At 65.5% G+C, this 18,174-nt stretch overlaps 3 protein-coding genes across 5 annotated transcripts in view; 1 reads left to right on the forward strand and 2 right to left on the reverse strand.

Moving 5' to 3' along the window:
- The first annotated feature begins 472 nt into the window (after nucleotides 1–472).
- BOLA1 (bolA family member 1) lies at nucleotides 473–838 on the forward strand. The gene has a single exon (XM_026043219.1). It carries the CDS (start codon nucleotides 473–475, stop codon nucleotides 836–838), a length of 366 nt encoding a protein of 121 aa, XP_025899004.1.
- A 1,294-nt stretch (nucleotides 839–2,132) lies between these two features.
- On the reverse strand, nucleotides 2,133–9,953 carry SV2A (synaptic vesicle glycoprotein 2A). Of its 3 annotated transcripts, none has more exons than XM_026043214.1 (12): nucleotides 5,814–6,610; nucleotides 5,224–5,404; nucleotides 4,994–5,145; nucleotides 4,669–4,802; nucleotides 4,484–4,573; nucleotides 4,135–4,245; nucleotides 3,957–4,045; nucleotides 3,706–3,870; nucleotides 3,487–3,620; nucleotides 3,184–3,387; nucleotides 2,877–3,036; nucleotides 2,133–2,747 (listed from the first exon to the last, which is right to left on the reverse strand). In XM_026043214.1, the coding sequence occupies exons 1-12, from the start codon at nucleotides 6,403–6,405 to the stop codon at nucleotides 2,564–2,566; spliced, it is 2,196 nt and encodes a 731-aa protein (XP_025898999.1). In that variant the 5' UTR covers nucleotides 6,406–6,610; the 3' UTR covers nucleotides 2,133–2,563. The 3 variants fall into 3 exon arrangements, with proteins under 3 accessions (XP_025898999.1, XP_025899001.1, XP_025899000.1); XM_026043215.1 differs by lacking the exon at nucleotides 2,133–2,747 and adding an exon at nucleotides 9,933–9,953 and having other exon boundaries at nucleotides 2,873–3,036; XM_026043216.1 differs by lacking the exons at nucleotides 4,669–4,802; nucleotides 4,994–5,145; nucleotides 5,224–5,404; nucleotides 5,814–6,610 and having other exon boundaries at nucleotides 3,957–4,012; nucleotides 4,185–4,245; nucleotides 4,484–4,550.
- Nucleotides 9,954–13,367: 3,414 nt separating this feature from the next.
- Nucleotides 13,368–18,174, reverse strand: part of LOC112950620 (myotubularin-related protein 11-like) — a gene marked incomplete at its 5' end in the record, with an annotated part of 11,503 nt that continues 6,696 nt past the window's right edge. The window contains 5 exons of the mRNA XM_026043220.1: nucleotides 13,368–13,552; nucleotides 14,015–14,185; nucleotides 15,514–15,708; nucleotides 16,151–16,693; nucleotides 16,937–17,065. Coding sequence (XP_025899005.1) covers nucleotides 13,368–13,552; nucleotides 14,015–14,185; nucleotides 15,514–15,708; nucleotides 16,151–16,693; nucleotides 16,937–17,065 — 1,223 coding nt within the window. The remainder of the gene's footprint in view (nucleotides 13,553–14,014; nucleotides 14,186–15,513; nucleotides 15,709–16,150; nucleotides 16,694–16,936; nucleotides 17,066–18,174) is intronic.

Below are 18,174 nucleotides of genomic sequence, written 5' to 3' on the forward strand. Positions count from 1 at the left end.
TGTCACCTCGCTGCATTGCACACGAGTGTGCAAGGGGGGACGGTCAGATTTGCTGTCACTCTGCTGCATTGCACACATGAACCCAACCCACTGGGTAAAGGTGATGGCCATGGCCTCACCAGCTTAATAACCACAGGACCCTAATTACGTTAATGAATCTGTGTGTGGGGGGGAGTAGGTTTGGTGTCACCCCGCTGCATTGCACACGTGTGCGTGGGGGGGTAGCTTTGGTGTCACCCCGCTGCATTGCACACCTATATGCCTGGCTCAGATGGAACCCTAATATCCCACACTGCCCCGTAAAACACCCTGTACCCCCATCTAATATGAGGGGGGGTCTGTCACCCAACTTCACTGCTGCACCCCCTTGCTTGCAGGTCCTGGGTGCTGCCGGATGCTGCGGAGCCGCAGGGTGACAGCAGCGGTGACAGCGGCGGTGACAGCGGCGACGGCGGCGCGTCGGGGCTGCGCCATGGCCGAGGGCCCGGTGGCCCGGGCCATCCGCACCAAGCTGCAGGCGGCCCTGGAGCCGACTCACCTGCAAGTGGTGAACGAGAGCCACCGGCACGCGGGCCCCCCCGGCGCCGAGAGCCACTTCGCCGTGGTGGTGGTGAGCGAGCGCTTCGGGGGGCTGCCGCTGCTGCAGCGGCACCGCCTGGTGCACGCCGCGCTGYGCGCCGAGCTCGCCGGGCCCCTGCACGCCCTGGCCATCGTGGCCCGCACGCCCCAGCAGTGGCTCGACGACCCCGCCGTGCCGCCCCGGCCCGCCTGCCTGGGGGGCTCCCGGCGCGAGCACCGCGGAGCGGAGCCGCTGAGCRCCGCGCCGGGAGCCTCCTGATGCTTCCCGCAGCCCCTCGCCCCGGCGTCGGGGCGCCTGCTGCATCGCCACGACCCGTTCCTTTTCTCCCGTGGTTTTGGACCGTTTCTCCTTCTGAACTTCCCAATAAACGGCTCGCCCTCCCTGGACAAAACGCACCGCTCAGAGGCCGCTCGGATCATTAACGCTTTTTTTTTTTTTTTGTCGTTTTTCTTTCCGTACACAGGGGAGGGTTGGCTGGGGGCGGGGGGGTTGTGGTGTGTTTTTGTGTTTTTTTCTCGTTTTTTAATTCTTTACAAACATCTAAAAACTACAGCACGGCACGACTGCATACAGACAGAACTACGCATGTTCTCTTAGAAAGACCAGCGACACCGAAGGGCGGAGGAGGAGGAGGGAAGAGGAGGAGGAGGAGGGGGACGCGGGAGAGATGAAGCTCGTCGGGCGCTCGCCCTCGCCGCCGGCCCCGCGTCTGCTCGCTCGGCCGGGGCAGCTCGCGGCCGGCGGCTCCCCAGCGCCTTTGCATCGAGCCRCGGGTCGGGGCGCCTCGTTGTGCTTTGCAACCGCTGCTGGTTTTGGGTTTGTGCTCCAGGTGAGCGGAGCAGGCGGGGGAAACGCTCGTGTCCCCCCCCCGCAAACCGCCCCGGCTCCGGCCGCGCACCCGCCTGCGCCGGTTCCGACTATTGCATCCACTGGAAAAGCCTAGGAAAGAAAAGCCTTTAAAAAGACGTAGAAAAATAACGGGCGGGTCGGGGAGCGAGCGGCGGCTCCCTGATCCGCACGCTCCAGCCCGGCCCCCCGCACGCCGGGGCTTTGCGCCCTCACCAGGGGCTTTGCACCCAGCCAGGGGGTTTGCACCTTCAGAACAGACCCGCAAACCCAGCCCCCTGGGTAAAGGTGGTGGCTGGGGCCTCACCAGCTTAATAACCACAGGACCCTAATTACATTAACGAATCTGTAGCTGCAGAGGAGCCCCTGGCATCACCCCGGGGTGTGGGCACCGCAGGGAGGTGCCAGGATGTCCCCTCTGCCACATGTCTGTGCACCATGGTGCACCCTAAGGTGCCGTGCACACCAAGGCATTTTGCAGCCTGTGGTGCCCCCCAAGGAGCCTTTTGCACCCCCCAAGGTACCATGCACGCCAAAGTGCCATGTGCCCCATAGCATCATGCACCCCAGGGTGCCACGCACTGYATCATGCACCCCCAGGGTGCCATGCAAACCAGTGCACCCTCCCCAAAAGTGCTCGCACCCCGAGTGCCATGCACGCCACAGCAATGCACCCCCCAGCTGCCGCGCACCCCAGGGTGCTCCGCATGCTGAGGGGCCACCCCTGCTTCTCCTGGCTGCAGGGGCAGCTCTAACACAGAGCTCACTTTGAGCGCCCCCCCAAAGCACTGGCCCTGCTCCCACCTGCTCCCACATCACCCTGCACTGGGGCCAGACCCTTCCTCCTCCTCCTCATCCTCCTCGCCGCGTCCCCCTCACCGAGCGAGCAGATACTCTGATACGCGATGACACCGAGAAAAGAAACGGGGAGGGAGGGAGGCAAAGGGAAGGCGAGGGTGGGGGGGAAGTGCAAACCAAAGGAAAAACAAAATAAAATAAAAATATATATGTATATATATATCCCAAATGCTCCAAGAAGACGGTTCACAGTGTCTAAACGAGACTAATCCCCCTCCCTTGCCCGGGGGAAGGGGGAGACGAGCGGGGAGAGGCCGGGGGGTCCCCCCCCCGTGCCCCTCACTGCAGCACTTGGCCCCGCGTCTCGGGCAGTTTCAAGGCGAGGGAGCTGCCGAGGGCGAGCGCGGCCGAGGCCAGCAGGATGGGCACCGCCTTGGTGATGCCCACGAAGGACGTGAAGATGCTGATGCCCAGCACGGCCGCCAGCTTGCAGAGCGCGTTGAGGAAGCCGAACGCCGTCGTCCTGCGGGCAGAGAGGAGCCCCGTCGCCRTCCCCCCCCATGCCACCCGGCCGCCTGGGTCCTGCTTTTGCAAGGGGCGAACCCAGAGCGTGCCGGCCCAAGGAGGGGCCCAGGCGTCCGGGCGGCGTTACCGCTTGTCGGAGGGGTAGAGCTCCACGGTGAGCACGTCGAGGGCGTTCCAGGAGGCAATGCTGACGCCGCCGAAGAGGCAGAGCAGGGCGATCATGGCTGACTCGCTGTTGCCGAAGGAGAGGAAGAAGCAGCTCACGCAGGACATGACGCTGGAGCCGGCTGCGGAGACACCGGGAGCGGGCTCAGGGCTCGAACGTCCCGGCGGCGCCGGGGGCCGGTCCTGCTGCCGCCGGTTCGAGTCCCGCCATCGCCAACACTGCTTGGGGGCAAGAAAAGAGGCAAATCCAGGAAAACCGCGGTGCCCACCCAGCATGCGGAGGCGGCCGATCTTGTCCATGAGCAGGGCCGAGACGATGTTGCCCGGCAGCACGGCCAGGGTGCCCAGGAAGCTCACGAAGTAGATCATGTAGGCGTTGTTGTCGTCACTGAAGTCCAGCTGGCAGCCCTCCTTGTTGTGCAGGAAGGTGCTGTTGAGCACCCGGCTCTCGATGAACTTGTACTCGAAGAGATCTGCCATGGGGACGGGAGTTTGGGAAGGGGAGAAGGGGCTGTGAGCGGGTGAAGGGGYTGGTGGGACCGGGGAGGGGGACACGTGGCACCCGGCGGGACCTGTGTTGTAGAAGACGGTGGAGATGAAGGTGCAGTTCTTGAAGAAGGTGTTGCTTGAGGTGATGTCCTCGAAGTAGCACTCCTCAAAGAGCGAGTCCTCAAAGATCACCGACTTCATCTTGAGGCCGATGAACCTGCCGAGCGCGGCACTGAGCCACTGCCCACCCATGCAGYGAGCGCGCCGGGCCTCAGCCCCATCCTGCCCCGCCGGACACGCACTTGTCGTTGAAGTACTCGCCGTTCTGGTGGATCTGGTTCTCCAGGGTGAAGTTGAAGGTGAAGTGCCGGACCTTCTCGCGCGTGAAGAGCTTGGTGCGYGACGCGTACTCGATGCTCTGCAGGTGCTTGATCATGTCCGGGAACCAAACCGTGAGCCCGTAGTAACTGCGGCAGCGGCGGGAACGTCATGAAGCCCCCCCAGAACCGCCCCTGGGCATCTCCCCGCYGCAGCAGGGACCCCCCGGCCCCACCTGAAGGACATGGTGAACCACACGGCCATCATCATGAGCGTCACGCGGCGGTACTCGGGCGCRAAGCACTGCTGGAAGTTGCTCCACACCTAGGGCAGGGCGAGRGGTGGTGGGAGCCGGCGGGGTCAGGGACATGGGACGGGATGGGACACGAGGGGACGGTCCCGTCCGCGCTCACCTGCTGCGACAGGTTGAGGAAGCGCACCAGCCAGCGGCGGTACCACGTGCCCGTGTCCGCCTGGATCTCGATGAGCTCATCCTCCCGCTTGATGGTCTTGATGTGGGTCACCTGGGGGGGCACAGGGACAGCTCGGGCAGCAGCACCTTAGGGCCAGTTCCATCACCTGCCTCAGTTTCCGCACCCGGGAAGCTGAGGTTTTCCACAGCGGGGGATTTGCCCAGGGAAGGGGCACAGAGAGACCCCCCTCCTGCTGCCTGGGTTGTGCCAGTCGTAGTGTCCCCTCCACCTGGGTGCCAGGGGCCCCAMAGCAGCTCTAGGCTCAGCCCAGCCGGGGGGGGGCTCTTACCGAAAAGACCCTCTCGGGGTGGCCCTTGGCCCTCATGTTGGTGTCGTGGACCTGCTTGAGCACCATCCAGGCCTCGTCGTGCTTGCCGTTCTGCGGGCAGAGCGGGGCTCAGCACCCGGGCTCAGCACCCGGGCTCAGCACCCGGGCAGCACGCGGCTCTGCCGGGCCCGGGGGCAGCCGCTCACCTCCAGGAAGAAGCGGGGGCTCTCGGGCATCGTGGTGAGCGCCCCGATGGCGAACACCGAGGGGAAGGCGCACACCAGCACGAAGACGCGCCAGCTGTGGAACTGGTACGCAGAGCCCATCTGGAAGCTCCAACCTGCCGCGGAAAGGGAGGGAGTGGACGTGGCAGGGAGTCCTCACCATGCTGAGACCTGGCAACCTTGCTCCACATCGCCAAGACTTGGCAATCTTGTGCCACTGCTGCGCTGAGACCCTGCAAACTCACTGCACCGCACTGAGACCCTGCAAACTCACTCCACTCACCACTTTGTCTCAGCCAGCCCTTACCGTAGTGGGGGATGATGGCCCAGGCCATGGCGGACGCGTAGATGCCACCAATCATCCAGAACATGCAGAGCCAGCTCAGGTGCTCCCCGCGCTTCTCCTGCGCCAGGAACTCGGAGAAGTAGGAGAAGACAATGGGGATGGAGCCGCCAATGCTGGGGACAGAGCGGGCATCAGCTTGGTGGCCTTGAGGTGCTCCGGACACCTGGGCCCCCTGGCCCCCCTCCCCTTACCCCACACCCGAGAGCAGCCTGCAGAAGAGGAAGGTGCCGTAGCCCTGGACGAAGGAGGAGAAGAAGGCGAAGACGCTGTTGACGGAGAGGGAGATGAGCAGGCACTGCCGTCGCCCCAGCCGGTCGGCCAGGCCGCCCCACAGGAAGGCGCCCACCATCATGCCCAGGTACACGATGAGCCCTGGCGGAGCGGGGGACAGCGCCGTCACACGGGCTCCCCGCGCCCGCCCGGCGCCCGCAGCTCTTCGGAGGGCAGGGAGGCAGGACGCCCGGGCCCCTTTCCCACTCAGCGGGGGATGGAGGTGCTGAGGGGCTCCTCTCTCCCTCCCTGTCCCCCCAYGTCTTCCTCTGTCCCCTCCATAACTTGTACGTCCCCTCATGTCCCTTTACACCTCCCCCTGTCCCCTCCTGTCCTCCCTTACCTCTATGTCCCCTCACATCCTCTCACGTCCCCCCACACATCCCAGTACCCCCCATTATCCCAGCATCCCTATGCACCTCCCTATTCCCTATTCCACATCCCCTCACCCCTCCATCCCTCACATCTCCATGTCCCCCATGTCCCCGGCGTCCCGCGCAGCCCGGCTCACCCAGCATCCCCTTGTTGGAGTCGGAGAGGCACATGTCCTTCTCGGCACTGGGCAGCACGAAGCCCACCACGAAGACCTCGACGCCGTCGGCCATGAGGGCCAGTCCCAGGACGAAGTAGAGGGTCCACTGGAAGCGGCCGTGGCCGCACTCCTGCAGGATGAGCTCGTACTGCTGCGCCAGCTCCTCCTTGTCCTTCCGCCGCTGGCCCTCGGCATCGTCGAAGGCGCCGAAGGCTCCRCCGGCTGCCGCCTCGCTGCCCAGGCGCTCGCCGGCCTTCAGCGACTCGTTGCGCGGGATGCCCTGGTACTCGCCCTCGTAGATCTCGTCCTCCTCGTCGTGGCCCTCGGTGGCATCACTGGAAGCGCCTTCCTCCTCGTTGGCCGCCTCGCCGCCCCGGTAGTAGCCGTCCTGCGGCGCGTAGTCTTCGTCGTCGTCCTCCTCCTCGAAGCGCGAGTAGGAGCGCTTGGTGTACTCGTCCTGCATGCGGTCCATGCCCTTGCTCACCTTCTTGGCCGCATGCTTCTTCACCTCCTTGGCGATGTCCTTCGCGCCGCGGATGAAGGCCGTCCGGTCTCGGAAGCTCTCATCCATGGTGCCCGCTCGTCGGTTCAGCCCCGGGGGGTGCCACAGGAGGGACGAGTGYGCCTTGGTTTGGGGGTTCTGCCCTGGCGGCTTCAAGCGCGGGCGCTGGGGGCGGCTGCAGGTCTCCGGCGGGATGTGAGAGGCCGGGCTGGAGCGCTACCCATCCGCTTGGCACGGGCAGAGGTGGCCACGGGCCTCGGGTGCCGGCCCAGACCTGCAGGAGCCCAGACAMAAACAGCTGCGGTTTAGGGGGTCGGGAAAGGGCCCCCCGGCCCGAGCTCCGCTCCGGCCGTGCACAGGTGCCCCTCTCTGCTCATTCAGATGATGAGACAATTAGAGACTTATATTTCAGTAAGATTAAGGCAGCCAAGTCCACTGCTTCAAGCCCATCAGGAAGATTCTCCACTGTCTACTACTGTGGTTCAGCTCAAGCTATGGTGCTTGTTTGCAGCTCAAGCTATGGTGCTTGTTTGTCTGTCCCTGTCGCTTTTCCCCAGCTCTCTACTGGAGCCAAAAAACACTGGCACTTCGTATCTTTGAGGCATCGGCCCCTGTGTCAAACCCAGTTAAGGCCAGGGCTTCTGCTAGGAGGGAGTGACACGCAGGCTGTGAGACCACACACTTCATCAGCACTTCGGGGTTGGGAGGAAAATATAGAAATCTCGGTGCAAGAAGGGAGCGCAGCAGGAGAGAGGCGGCTTCGATGCGCGTGAGAGCGGAACAGATCAGCCCAGATGAACAGATGGGCAAGAGGAGCCGAAAGACGCCGGGGCTGGGACCGCTGTGTCTGCCCCGCCGGCCAGCACTGCCACTCCGCTGAGGAGGGGACAGTCACACCRGTTGGCTCCAGCACCCCAGGGGCCCTCAAGGAAGGGCATCGGAGGCCAGACCTCCCTTGCAAACCCACAGCGGGGCTCCCATTAGCACCCAGTGCCCACCAGAGCCACCGGTCCCAGTAYGAGCAGGCTGTCCCAGGGCGGAGGACATGGAGGCCACTGGCAGGGTYGGCCGAGGGTGCCCAGGGCCACCCAGGGTCCCCAGGGCCACCCCTGCTCCAGTGACGGCCCCCAGGCCCATTGGCGAGGGGCYGCTCAATTCTCCTCAATGGGGCCAGGAGGGTGGGGACAGGCCACCAGCCAATGAGCTGTAGGGGGCGTGGCCAAGGCACTGGCATCAATGGGGCTGGGGGGGTGAGGCCCAACTGCTCAACCAATGAGATTCAGGGGGTGTGGCCAGACAGGTGTATTCCCCCCCCAATGTCAGGGCCGGGGCAGCCTGGTGGGGACACAGGGACCCAAGGACAGGGACACAGGGACACAGGGACCGGGGACATGGGGACAGGGACCCTGGGGACGCTCCCAGCACAGCTCTGCTCACCCCAGGGCACCCGACCCTGGCACGGCAGCTCCCTGCTCACAGTGAGGGCCTGGGGACACCCATGCAAAGGGACCCAGGGGCCCTCCGGCCACCACAACGGCCTTCAGCCCCATCCCACGTGGTCCATCCAGGAGAATCCCACAAGAGCCGAGGGCCACKCGAGCTGATGTCCCAGGGCCACCAGCCCTGGGGGACAGGGCTGCCAGGCCACAAGGCAGCGCTTCCCCTGGTTGTTTCACCCAGGCTGTGAGTGAGTCACCGCCAAGAACCCGGCCAGCCGCCTGACGCCGACATCCCCCGTGTTCCCGGGAAGCGCGGGACGGAGCCCCCCAGCCCAGCACAGGGACAAGGCTCACACTGGGGGTGCCACYGCAGATGGAGCTGAGTGGGGGGCTGCAGTGACTCTCCTTAAGGCCAGGGCTCGCGAAGGTCACACAGGCAGGCGGCTGCAGCRCCCGTGGTGCCCGGATCCCCAGTGCCAGTGAGGTGGGTGCCAGGGACCTGTCTCCGAGTGGATTTTGCTCCTTGCCTCGCTGCCAGCCTCCCAGTGTGGAGAGGGGGTGAGTGACCATGACCGCCCATGGCCTGTCCTTCAAGGAAGGGAAACGCGTCTTGGGATGAGCCTCAGAGGCTCCCATCTCTGGGTAGCATCTTCCAGCTCCCCCCTCAGCCAGGCTGGGATCTTGGGAAGGGACCCCGGGTCCGTTCCGCTGCCCCCGACCCACGGAGCTGCCTCCCAGGCAGGAGCCGCACGCCGGAGCCCGTAGAGGCACCGCAGCTCGTGACATGGATGGACCAGCAGAAGCCAAAGAGCAGATCCTGAACGTGCCGTGGAAGGGATGAATGCAACGTCTGCTTCCCCAATCCACCCCAAAAAAAGATATTTTTATTGCTGCCAGCACAGCACACCAATGGCTGAAAAAGGGACACAGCCATCACTGCCCCCCCATCCCCTGGGAGCAGGGACAGGGCTCGGCAGTGAGTTAAAATTAGCCCTTCCAATCGTGCCGAGGCGGCGCCGGCAGCGCTCTGCCCGGGCACGCGGAGCACACGCCAGCTCCGTGCGCGGTGCTGGGGACCCCCGTCCCCCAGCACGCGCCTCTGCATCCGTCTGTCCATCCGTCTCCCCCWCTGCAGTGGGTTCAACGCAGCCGATTCCTGAATGAACCCAAGTGGCTGCCAGGGAGCCGCGTCAAGGAACCGACGCAACTGCTGCCGTCTCCTCCCAGCGCTTCCCTCCTCCATGGAAAACCCGGAGGCAGCCGAGGCTCCGGCAAGGAGCTGAGCCGGGGCCTGCACCCCCCGACAAGGTCATGGCGCTGCAGCCGGGTCTCCGGCTCGCTGCGGTGCTTCCCTCCGCAGCCATGCCGGAGGGAGCGATCCCGCTTCCCGGGATGTTTCTGCATGGCGGGAGAAGAGAGGAGGAAAGAGGGGGCCGGAGCTCTGGGGGAGAGGGGCTGCAGTGCTCACAGCAAGGTCACAGCTTGGCGAGGCTGAGCCTCCGCGCAGCAATTCCTGCACCCAGGCGTGCATCTTGTGAGGAAGCCAAAGAAAAGGAAAACAGCCCCAAAAATAGACAGCCCCGCAGGCAGGCGCCCGGTGCCGCACGGACGCTTCCCCGCAGCCTGAGCAGGCAGCGGCCAAGGTTACGGGGCTCTGTTCCCCCCAGCACTGAGCCCCCCACCAGCCTTGCACCTCGGCACCCCTGGCACGGCCGCCCCGCAGCCCCTGGCTAGTGGGAGCAGAATTTTAAAGCCCCCCCATATCCAAGGTCATCGGCTGCCCCCCACCCTGCTCCTTGCTGCTGGGCTGCGTTGCTCCCCAAAACCCCCCCCGGCTACAGAGCCATCTCCCCCAGGCATGGATCTGGCATCTCCGGCAGCAGAGATCCCTGCTCGCGAGGCAGCGGGAGGGGAGAGCGCGGGAGCGATGTCGGGAGGCTGAAGCCCGTGCGCCTGCCGGCGGCGAGGAAGGAAAAGAGAAAAATAGAAAAGACGGAGCTAAGCAAAAGGCAAGGATTTTCAGGACAAAATGGCCACACCGGGTGGAAAAGGAAAAGCCGAACCCCTCATCCGTCAGCCTGGCAGGATGCTAACCAAAGCAGTGCGGAAAGGAGAGGGGGGATCCGCGGTCCCAAAGCAGCCGCCGCGCTCCCTTACCTGCCCCGGCCCTYGCCCGCTCCGGCCCTGGCGGGCGCCGAGGATGCTCCGGCAGGGATACGGGCAGGAAATAGCTGGCGGGTACCAGAGCCGGCGCTAGCGCCGCAGCCGCCGCCGCGCGCTGGGAGAGTCCATTGCAGCAGCCCGGCAAGGGAGGCGGCGGGGAGGGCTGTGCGACAGGCGGCGGGCGGGGGGGACGCGGGCCGGGGGCTCCGCCGAGCCCGCGGGAAGGCGAGGCGACCCCCCCGGCTGCTTGCACCTGCGGGAAGCTCCCGYCGGGCTTCCCGTGCCGAGGATGATTCCCCAGGGAAGGAGGGCAGCGACGGCGGGCTTGGGGGGAGAATGTGGATGCGGCGGCATCGGCCCCCCCATCTCGTTTCTGCCGGTGCGGGATGAGCCCGATGGGCCTGATGCTTTTTGGGGTGGCCGCGGCAGGGAGGCAAGTTGGGCTACGGGCTGGTTGGCCCCAGCCTTGGCCAAGCCCCTGGGCCAGTGGCCAAGGCGCCTGGAGGCGGCTGCGCTGGATCCTGCGGGATTCGGGTCCAGAACAGGAGCAGGAAAAACTGCATCCTCAGAGGGGCTCCGAGCTGCCCTGTCGAGCCCCCATGCACAGGATCCTGCTTTGAACCCCCCCTGCTGCCTCCTGGCCCTGCCRAGGGACCCATTCCACCAAGGAAAGGAGGCAGGAGGGGCTGGAAAGGGAAGGATCCTGGAGGAAGGGTCCAGGGCGCTCTCCTTGCTAGGCAGGGAGCGCTGCCCCCATGCAATGAGCTGAGCTGGGCTCAGCCACCAGGACGGCTCATCCCTTTACGGGATGAGGGGGAGCAGAGGCACCTACGTGGCTCAAGGCTGGGATAAGGACAGGGAAAGGGCGGCTGGATGCATTGATGGTGCCGCAGCGGAACATTGGGTCCCACATCGGGGCAAACGGTGGGAGCAGCCCCGAGGCGGAATGATGAGTGTGGAAGCTGCCAAACAGCTGAACCCTGTTGGAAAGAAGTCCCTAAAAGGGCGCATGGAGCTGAAAACACCCCTACTCCCACCCCAAAAATCTCCCTGTTCCCACTGCGACAGCGGATCCGGGGCCGGAGGGCTCCCGGGAAGCGACRCTCCGGGGGCCCAGGCGCCACTCGGAGCCTCATTGGCCCCGGCCGGGCTGGTGAGCGCCGCTTCCTCGGGGCTCGTGACTCATGTGCCGCAGCGTCAGCCCCCGTGTCCCCCCGCGGCGGCCGCGGGCCGGGCGCGCGCGAGCGGAGCCAAACGCGAGCTGGCAGGGACACGGATAGGGCACGGGAAGCGCCGGCAGCTCCGGGCACCGCGAGGAGCCCCAGCCCCAACACCCCATCCCTCCACCCCGATCCCGGGAGCCCCGTGTGTCCCCCGCCGTCCTGCGGGAAAGGGGCAGGAGGAATCCGTGGCGGCTGCTCCAAGGGCTCCGGCGCCTCGCCGCACGTGCCAGCTCGCAGCAGCCTTTCCAAGGCCGGGAAATTGAGTCCAGAAGGGCAGCGAAGGCCCCGGCTGCGGCGGCCCCGGCAGCGCTTGCCCGGCGCGCAGCGAGATGCCGGAAGGAGGCGGCTCGGGATGCAGATGGAGCTGTTGTGAGCGGAGCGGAGCAGAGCAGGCGCTGCACGGAAGGAGCAGCAGCCCCTTCCCACCGCTCCGGCTGCTCCGAATGGCACCAGCCCTCCCACCGCGGCCGGAGGAGGGATTTGGGCACCCCGGCCTCCCGGCAGCCCCCCCTTCCTCAGCTGCTTGCTCCTACGTGCTCCTTTCCATAGGGAAAGGGCCGCCTGGGCTCGCAAGGGCACCTGGCCGGAGCAGCAGCGGAACCGGCCTGCAGGGATCGGGCGCCTCGTCCATGGCCACCGCTCCGGGTCTGCTCCGCTTTAACCATGGGCGCCGCTCCGAGCCCAGCACCGCTCCGGGTCTGCTCCGCTTTAACCGCGAGTGCCGCTCCGAGCCCAGCACCGCTCCGGCTCTGCTCCGCTTTAACCGTGGGTGCCGCTCCGAGCCCAGCACCGCTCCGGCTCTGCTCCGCTTTAACCGTGGGTGCCGCTCCGCTCTGCTGCCCCCGGGAGTCCCAGTCTCTGCTCTCGCATCAACTATCAGCAGTGGTTAGTGCCAAGGATCACCTAAATACTGCTTTTATTGCAACCTTTACATCTAATTACACGGCAGCTGCTGGAAGCAGGGAGCTCCTCCAGGTCGTGGCTGCCTCGGAGGCCACGCGCTCGCTCAGCCCCAGCGTGGTGCACCCTGCGCGGGGCACCCTGCGCAGGGCACCCTGCGCGGGGCACCCTGCGCTGCCCCGTCAGCTGCTACTGCCCCGAGCAGCCCCGCAATTTCCACGGCCCTCCCAGGCACTTACCAGGCAGCCCCACAACGACCCAGAGGAAGATGCAGAACCTTTTCCCCTCCCCTGGTCCCCAAGGAAAAAGGCATTGGAGCTAAAGGTGAGTTTTGGCTGAGGGAAATTAGAGCAAAACAGAAATAAAACAGGGAAGAGTAACAGAGCCTGAAAATAACGTGAGCAGAGCACTGAAGAAACACAGACGAAAGAGCTTGCGCAGGAGCAGTGCTGGGTTGGGAGACCCCCAAGGYTCTTCAGATACGTGGGTTCTTCCATGAAGCCACAAACCAGAGCTCCGGGAAACCAGACACATGGAAACACTTGGAATTTCTGTTTTTACAGCCCCGATTTCACGTGTTTAAAGCTGCGCGTCTCCTGCTGTCTCCTCTGCCTCCCTGCAAGGCGCTYCGGTAGGGCCGGGCTCCCACCTCCCCGCCGTGCGCGAGGTGGGAAACGTTCCCTCTGCTTTCACACCTCCCATTCCCGCTCTTGCTGGCACAAAGACACTGAATTCATTAGGAAAGGCAGGATGGCGCTGGCAAGAGCGCAGGGAACGCGGACAGACACACCGCGCGGGCCAACCTGCTGCTCCTCTCCTTCCGCCAGCGCGACCCGTGAACTCAAACGTCGCTGCCCCGGGGTTACCGACAGCTGCACGTGCCGGGAACGGCCCCGGGAACGGCCCCGGGGCAGGAGCGACGGCGACGCGTCGGCGCTATGATCACAAACAGGCAGAGCCTCCTCCCAACCTCAGGGGAAAGTGCCCCTTTCTAAAACGCTTTATTTGTAACTGGCTGATCGCTGCTTTACATAGAAAAAAAAAATCCTGTTAAAATCGCCTTGGAAAAAAACAAAATAAAATCTTCCAAGTCAGAGATAAAAGGAGGGAAGGGGGAAAAAYAGTCAAAATGAAAGCTGTAAAAAGAATTGGGGAAAAAAAGGGGGAGAAGAGGAAAAACAAGAGGGCGGTGTGACGGGGATGGACCCAAACGGGCCCCTTGGCTGCATCAGCCCAAGGGGCAGGGGGAGCCTGGGGGCACAGAGCGCAGCCCCCCCGCAGGGAGGGGGTGTCGCCAGCGCCGCATTTAGGGCAGGGGGCCCCTGAGGGGCCCGCGGGGCGGCACCCCGGGGGGCCGCTGCGCCGGCCGGGGGGGCAGGGGCACCCTCTGGTAGCCGTAGGGCGGGGGGCGAGGGGGCCCGTTGTAGCCGTGGGGGGGCATCAGCGGCGGAGGGCCGCGCATGCCGTGGTGCGGCATGGGGCCGGGGTGACCTGCGGGGACAGAGCACACGCGTCAGCAAACGCCCCCGGGGCCAGCACGGCGCTGTCCCCAGCGCAGGGACAACGGCAGCGCCACCCAGGTGGGTTTCACCACCCCGTCCCTCCCACGGCCCCTGTGAGCGAGGCAGGCGGGCGGCAGGGCCACCCAGGGTCGAGGCTGTCCCTCGTGTCCCCTCTGCCCGCCAGGTCCCCCCATGGGCCAGGTCCCMGGTGACAGTGAGCGCGAGGACACCCCCGGGGTCCCTGCTCGGCCGCTCCGCACGGCCAGGTCTTGCTTCCAGGCACCTCCCCAGGCGGAGGCTGCAGCGTCACCTTCTCATCCCCGTCCCCACGCGGAGCCAGGGCAGAGGGAAGGTGCGGGGACCCGSAGCAACGCCCTAGCTCCAGAGCTAAGGTCCGAAGCACTACGTGAAGCGCACGCTCCAAGCGAAGGAGAACGTTGCCGCCACTTACCCATGGGCGAGCCGAAATGAGGTCCTCGGGGCGGCATTCCCATGGGCGGGGGGCCGGGATGCGGCATGCCGGGCGGCGGGCGCGGCGGGGGCTGGCCCCCCGAGCCGGGGGGCCCCGGGTGGTGCTGGCCCATGCCGGGCGGCCCGTGGTGCACTTGCATGGGGGGCAGCCCTGCGGGAGGAAGCGGTCAGTGACATCCACGTGTGGGCGGCTCCGGCCGCGCCGCGCGCGGAAAGGGCACGAACGGAGCCGGGAACCACTTGCCGCTCGTTCCTGTGGCAGGAATAACCTGCAATGTGGGAATGGCGACTTGGGAAGAGGGGGRAAAATCCAGGAGAGCATACAGGGACCTGGGAGCATCCTCAAAGATCCTGGGGAAGGCTGAGCAGAGCAACCTTTGGAGCTGGCTCTGCCGCWGGAAGGTCGGAGCGAGGCCTCAGGGGTCCCTCCCAAGCCACCTCTCCCCCCTCATCSTTGTCTCTCTTAGCAAACAGCCTCTTTTCTCCTTCAGGGGAAGGCGAGCGCCGGGTGCAGCCCCCAGGGGAGGTGCTCCCGCTTCCCAAGGTAATTGGCTTCTCCAAAGGCAGCCCGAGATCAGGGACAGCAGCAGCCATCTGGGCACTCACCGGCCAGAGCCACTCCGACAAAGCTCCCTAATCAGGCAGCGCCGCGAGCGCCCRGCGACGCTCAACCCTGGCCCGTTCCAGAGCACGCAGGATTACACATGCATATGTATATTAAACCAGGATGGTTTTTTTCCCTAAATTAATGCAAATTTCACTTCATTTTTGAATTTGGAATCACAGTCTAGACGTATACACTGCTCATTCCCCAGTACTACAGGGYCAAAAATGGAAAGATATCAAAGAAACATTTTGTTCTCGTGTCTTCATTTAGCTCCCGCTCAGCAGAGCGGCAGAATGTACCAAGAAGGTTCACACTTAACGTATTAATTTACACCAGGGAAAAACAACAGCAACTCGGAGTCTCATCCTCATCTTTCCAGTGCTCTGGAGACCCAAAAAGCGGGCGCTGCGGCTGCCCSGGCACTGCCATGGTCTCTGCCTCCCCTGCATGAGGGCAATGCCCGAGCTGCCTGGGCGCCTCTTGCCCGGGCTCTCCCAAAGCGCCAGGGTGCCTCAGAAATCCCGCTGGGCCCCGTGCCGGGGATTTTGTGCACGTTGCAGGACAGGAGAGCATCCCAGCAAGCAGACGCTGCTGCTCTCCTCGCGGGAGGGCGAGCGACCAGCAGGATCCCCCTGTGCTGCGGAGCCTGGGGCGCCCACGCAGGCAGGAGACACGAACACGGCACCAAGGGGCTCCGATGCTGCCTTCCTGCCCCATCCCAATAATCCCGCACTCAGTGCCTGGCACGAAACGGAATCTCCTCCCATTTCCCAGACGGAGAATCAGAGAAGAAGCCGGAGGCGGCGGTCTGCCCCGACCCACGCGGCAGACGCAGGAGAGAAGTTTGTTTTCCCGCAAGCGACGCTGCTTACCTGGATGGTGCATCCCGCCCGGCGGGAAGGGATGGGGGTGCGGGGGGTGCCCCGCGCCGGGGGCGGCCCCGCCGGGGGGGCCGGGGGCGCCGGCGCCCGGTGGCATGGGCGGGGGCGGCATGGCGGGCGGCATCCCGGGCGGCAGGGCACCGGGCGGCGGCACCGGCGGCGGGAAGGAGCCCGGCGGCGGCAGGCCTGCGGGAGACACACGGAGCGGGGCTGAGGAGGGCAGGGAGCACCGAAACCCGCCCCTAAAAGAGCGGAGGCCTCCTGGGCAAGCGAGGGGAAATGAGGAAACCCAGCAGGCGGATCATGGCCCTKGAAGCCTGTGCCAGAGCCGGGGCGGCTCCAGGTGACCCTGCTGTGGGGATGGCGGGAAGGAGGACGGTTTCCTGGGGCTCCCAGCGAAGCCGGCAGCTCGCGGAGGGCTTCCCGCTGCCCCAAGGGAAGCGCCGGGCAACGGTGACACGCGGAGCACCCAGATGTGACACACGGCAGCACGGCACAAGGCAGCCCTGCAGCTCCGGCCACAGCACCACGGCTGGGGCCCGGGCGTCCTGCCGCTTGAAGCGCYGCCAGCTCCAGCAAAGCGATCCCGTGGGAGCAACCAGCAGGCAGCCCCGGGAGAGGAACCCACCTGGAGGGGTGACGCCGGGTCCCAGGGACGTGACCACGGGCGTAGGGATGGAGGGCGGAGGAGGAGCGTCGGCAAAGAGCTGGTGGGGCCGGTCGGCCTGCGAGAGCGGGTTCTGCGCGGCCAGCAGGCGCTCAGCCGCCGAGCCGTGCCGCTCGCCCTTGGAGTCCTTCTTGAAGGCGTACGAGACGGTGATGGGCCTGTTGCACAGGTACTGTCCGTTCATGGCCTCGATGGCGGCRTCGGAGGCGTCGAAGCTGGCGAAGTTGATGAACGCGTAGCCCTTGGAGTTGCCCGTGTCGGGGTCTCGCATGATCTTGGGCGTCTGCAGGATGACGCCGAAGGCGCTGAACGTGTCGTACAGCAGCTTCTCGTCGATCTCGGGGTCCAGGTTGCCGATGAAGATGTTGGCCCCCACGTCCAGGTTCTTGTTGTGGGCGGAGGCCTTGTTCACCCGGATGGGCTTCCCGTACAGCTTGATCATGTTCATGATCTTAATGGCGTAATCGGCGTCCTCCTCGCTGAGGAACTCCACGAAGCCATAGCCTGCAACGAGCCCCGAGCAGAGCCTGGTGGCGCGACAGACCCGCCGCTCCGCTGTGCGCGGCCCGTGCTGCACCCACCATCGCCCACAGCTCCCGGATCCATCCCGGGGACAACAGCACTGCCACGAGGCACCAGGACATCACCCCTCCTCGCCCTTCCTCCCGCAATAACCCCRCTCTGATCACCCCCTTTCCACGTATTTCCCTCGCCAGCCCGTGCGGGGAGGGAGGTCCGGCGTCCCACCTTGGTGCTGGCCGGTGACTCGGTCCTTGGGCATGTGGGTGTTGACGACGGGTCCCGCCTGCAGGAAGAGCTCCCATAGCAGCGGCTCGCTCACCTTCTCGTCCAGGCCGCCCACGTACACGGTCGCGTCTGGCACGGGGGAAAGAGAAACGCCGCGTGCGGCAGGTGAGCCCAGSAAGGCGAGTCCCAAGCTCAGCGGCGCCGGGGGAGCCCCTCATTCCCGAGGGATGTGGGGCTCCAGCAGGGGTGACCCGGAGCTACAGCAYCAGTATCCCCCGAGCAGACTCGGCTCGGGAGCATCTCCCTGGCCCCCTGCCCGCCCCTGCACGGCCGGTGCTTGGAAGCCACGGGAAGCTCCTGTCGCGTGCGGGTGGTAAACGGCATCGCGGAACCCTCTGCCGAACCCGGGAACAACCTGGGGTGACCGGGGACCTGGACGCTCCCCCATCTCGTCATGGTGGCAAGGGCTGCTCCACAGAGCCCCCCCGTGTCCCGAGGGAGCCCCCAAGGAGCCTGTCTCCATAGAGCTGCCCACATCCTCCGGGAGCAAAGGCCCCCACCCAGGCCCTGGAGGAGCAAAGGGCTCCCCAAACCACCCCCCCACTCCCACAGGGCTCAGGATCCCCAGGGAACCTTCTATAAATTGCCATAGGTGTGAGGGGGGAAACCCCACAAAACCCCCCCACCAAGTTTTAAGAGGTGCCAAGATCCCTTAGAGAGACCCTCAAAGTCCCCAAGGGACTCAGGACCCCAGGGAATCTCCCCCCACGCACCCAGGGGGACCACAGCCTCCTTATAGGGTCCCTGGTCCCCAGAAGGGACCTGGGCCCCCCATAGGATCCTCTATTCCCAGAGGGGACCTGGGCCCCCCTGCAGGACACCCCCATTCCCAGAGGCCCTTGCTCCCCCCACAGGATTCCCCATTCCCACAGGGGCCTGGGCCCCCCATAGGATCCCCCATTCCCAGAGAGGACCTTGCTCCCCCCATAGGATCCCCCATTCCCAGAGGGAACCTGGGCCCCCCTGTAGGATCCCCCCATTCCCAGAGAGGGCCTTGCTCCCCCCACAGAATTCCCCATTCCCACAGGGGCCTGGGCCCCCCACAGGATCCCCCCATTCCTAGAGAGGACCTGGGCCCCCCCGTAGGACACCCCTATTCCCAGAGGGAACCTGGGCCCCTATGGCGCCCCCCACGTCCGCGAGGCCCGGGCTCGCAGAGGCCGCGCGCGCGCCGGGGA

This window comes from Nothoprocta perdicaria, unplaced genomic scaffold (genome assembly GCF_003342845.1).
Source record: "Nothoprocta perdicaria isolate Ctin4 unplaced genomic scaffold, notPer1 scaffold_323, whole genome shotgun sequence".
In the NCBI taxonomy this organism is placed as follows: domain Eukaryota; kingdom Metazoa; phylum Chordata; class Aves; order Tinamiformes; family Tinamidae; genus Nothoprocta; species Nothoprocta perdicaria.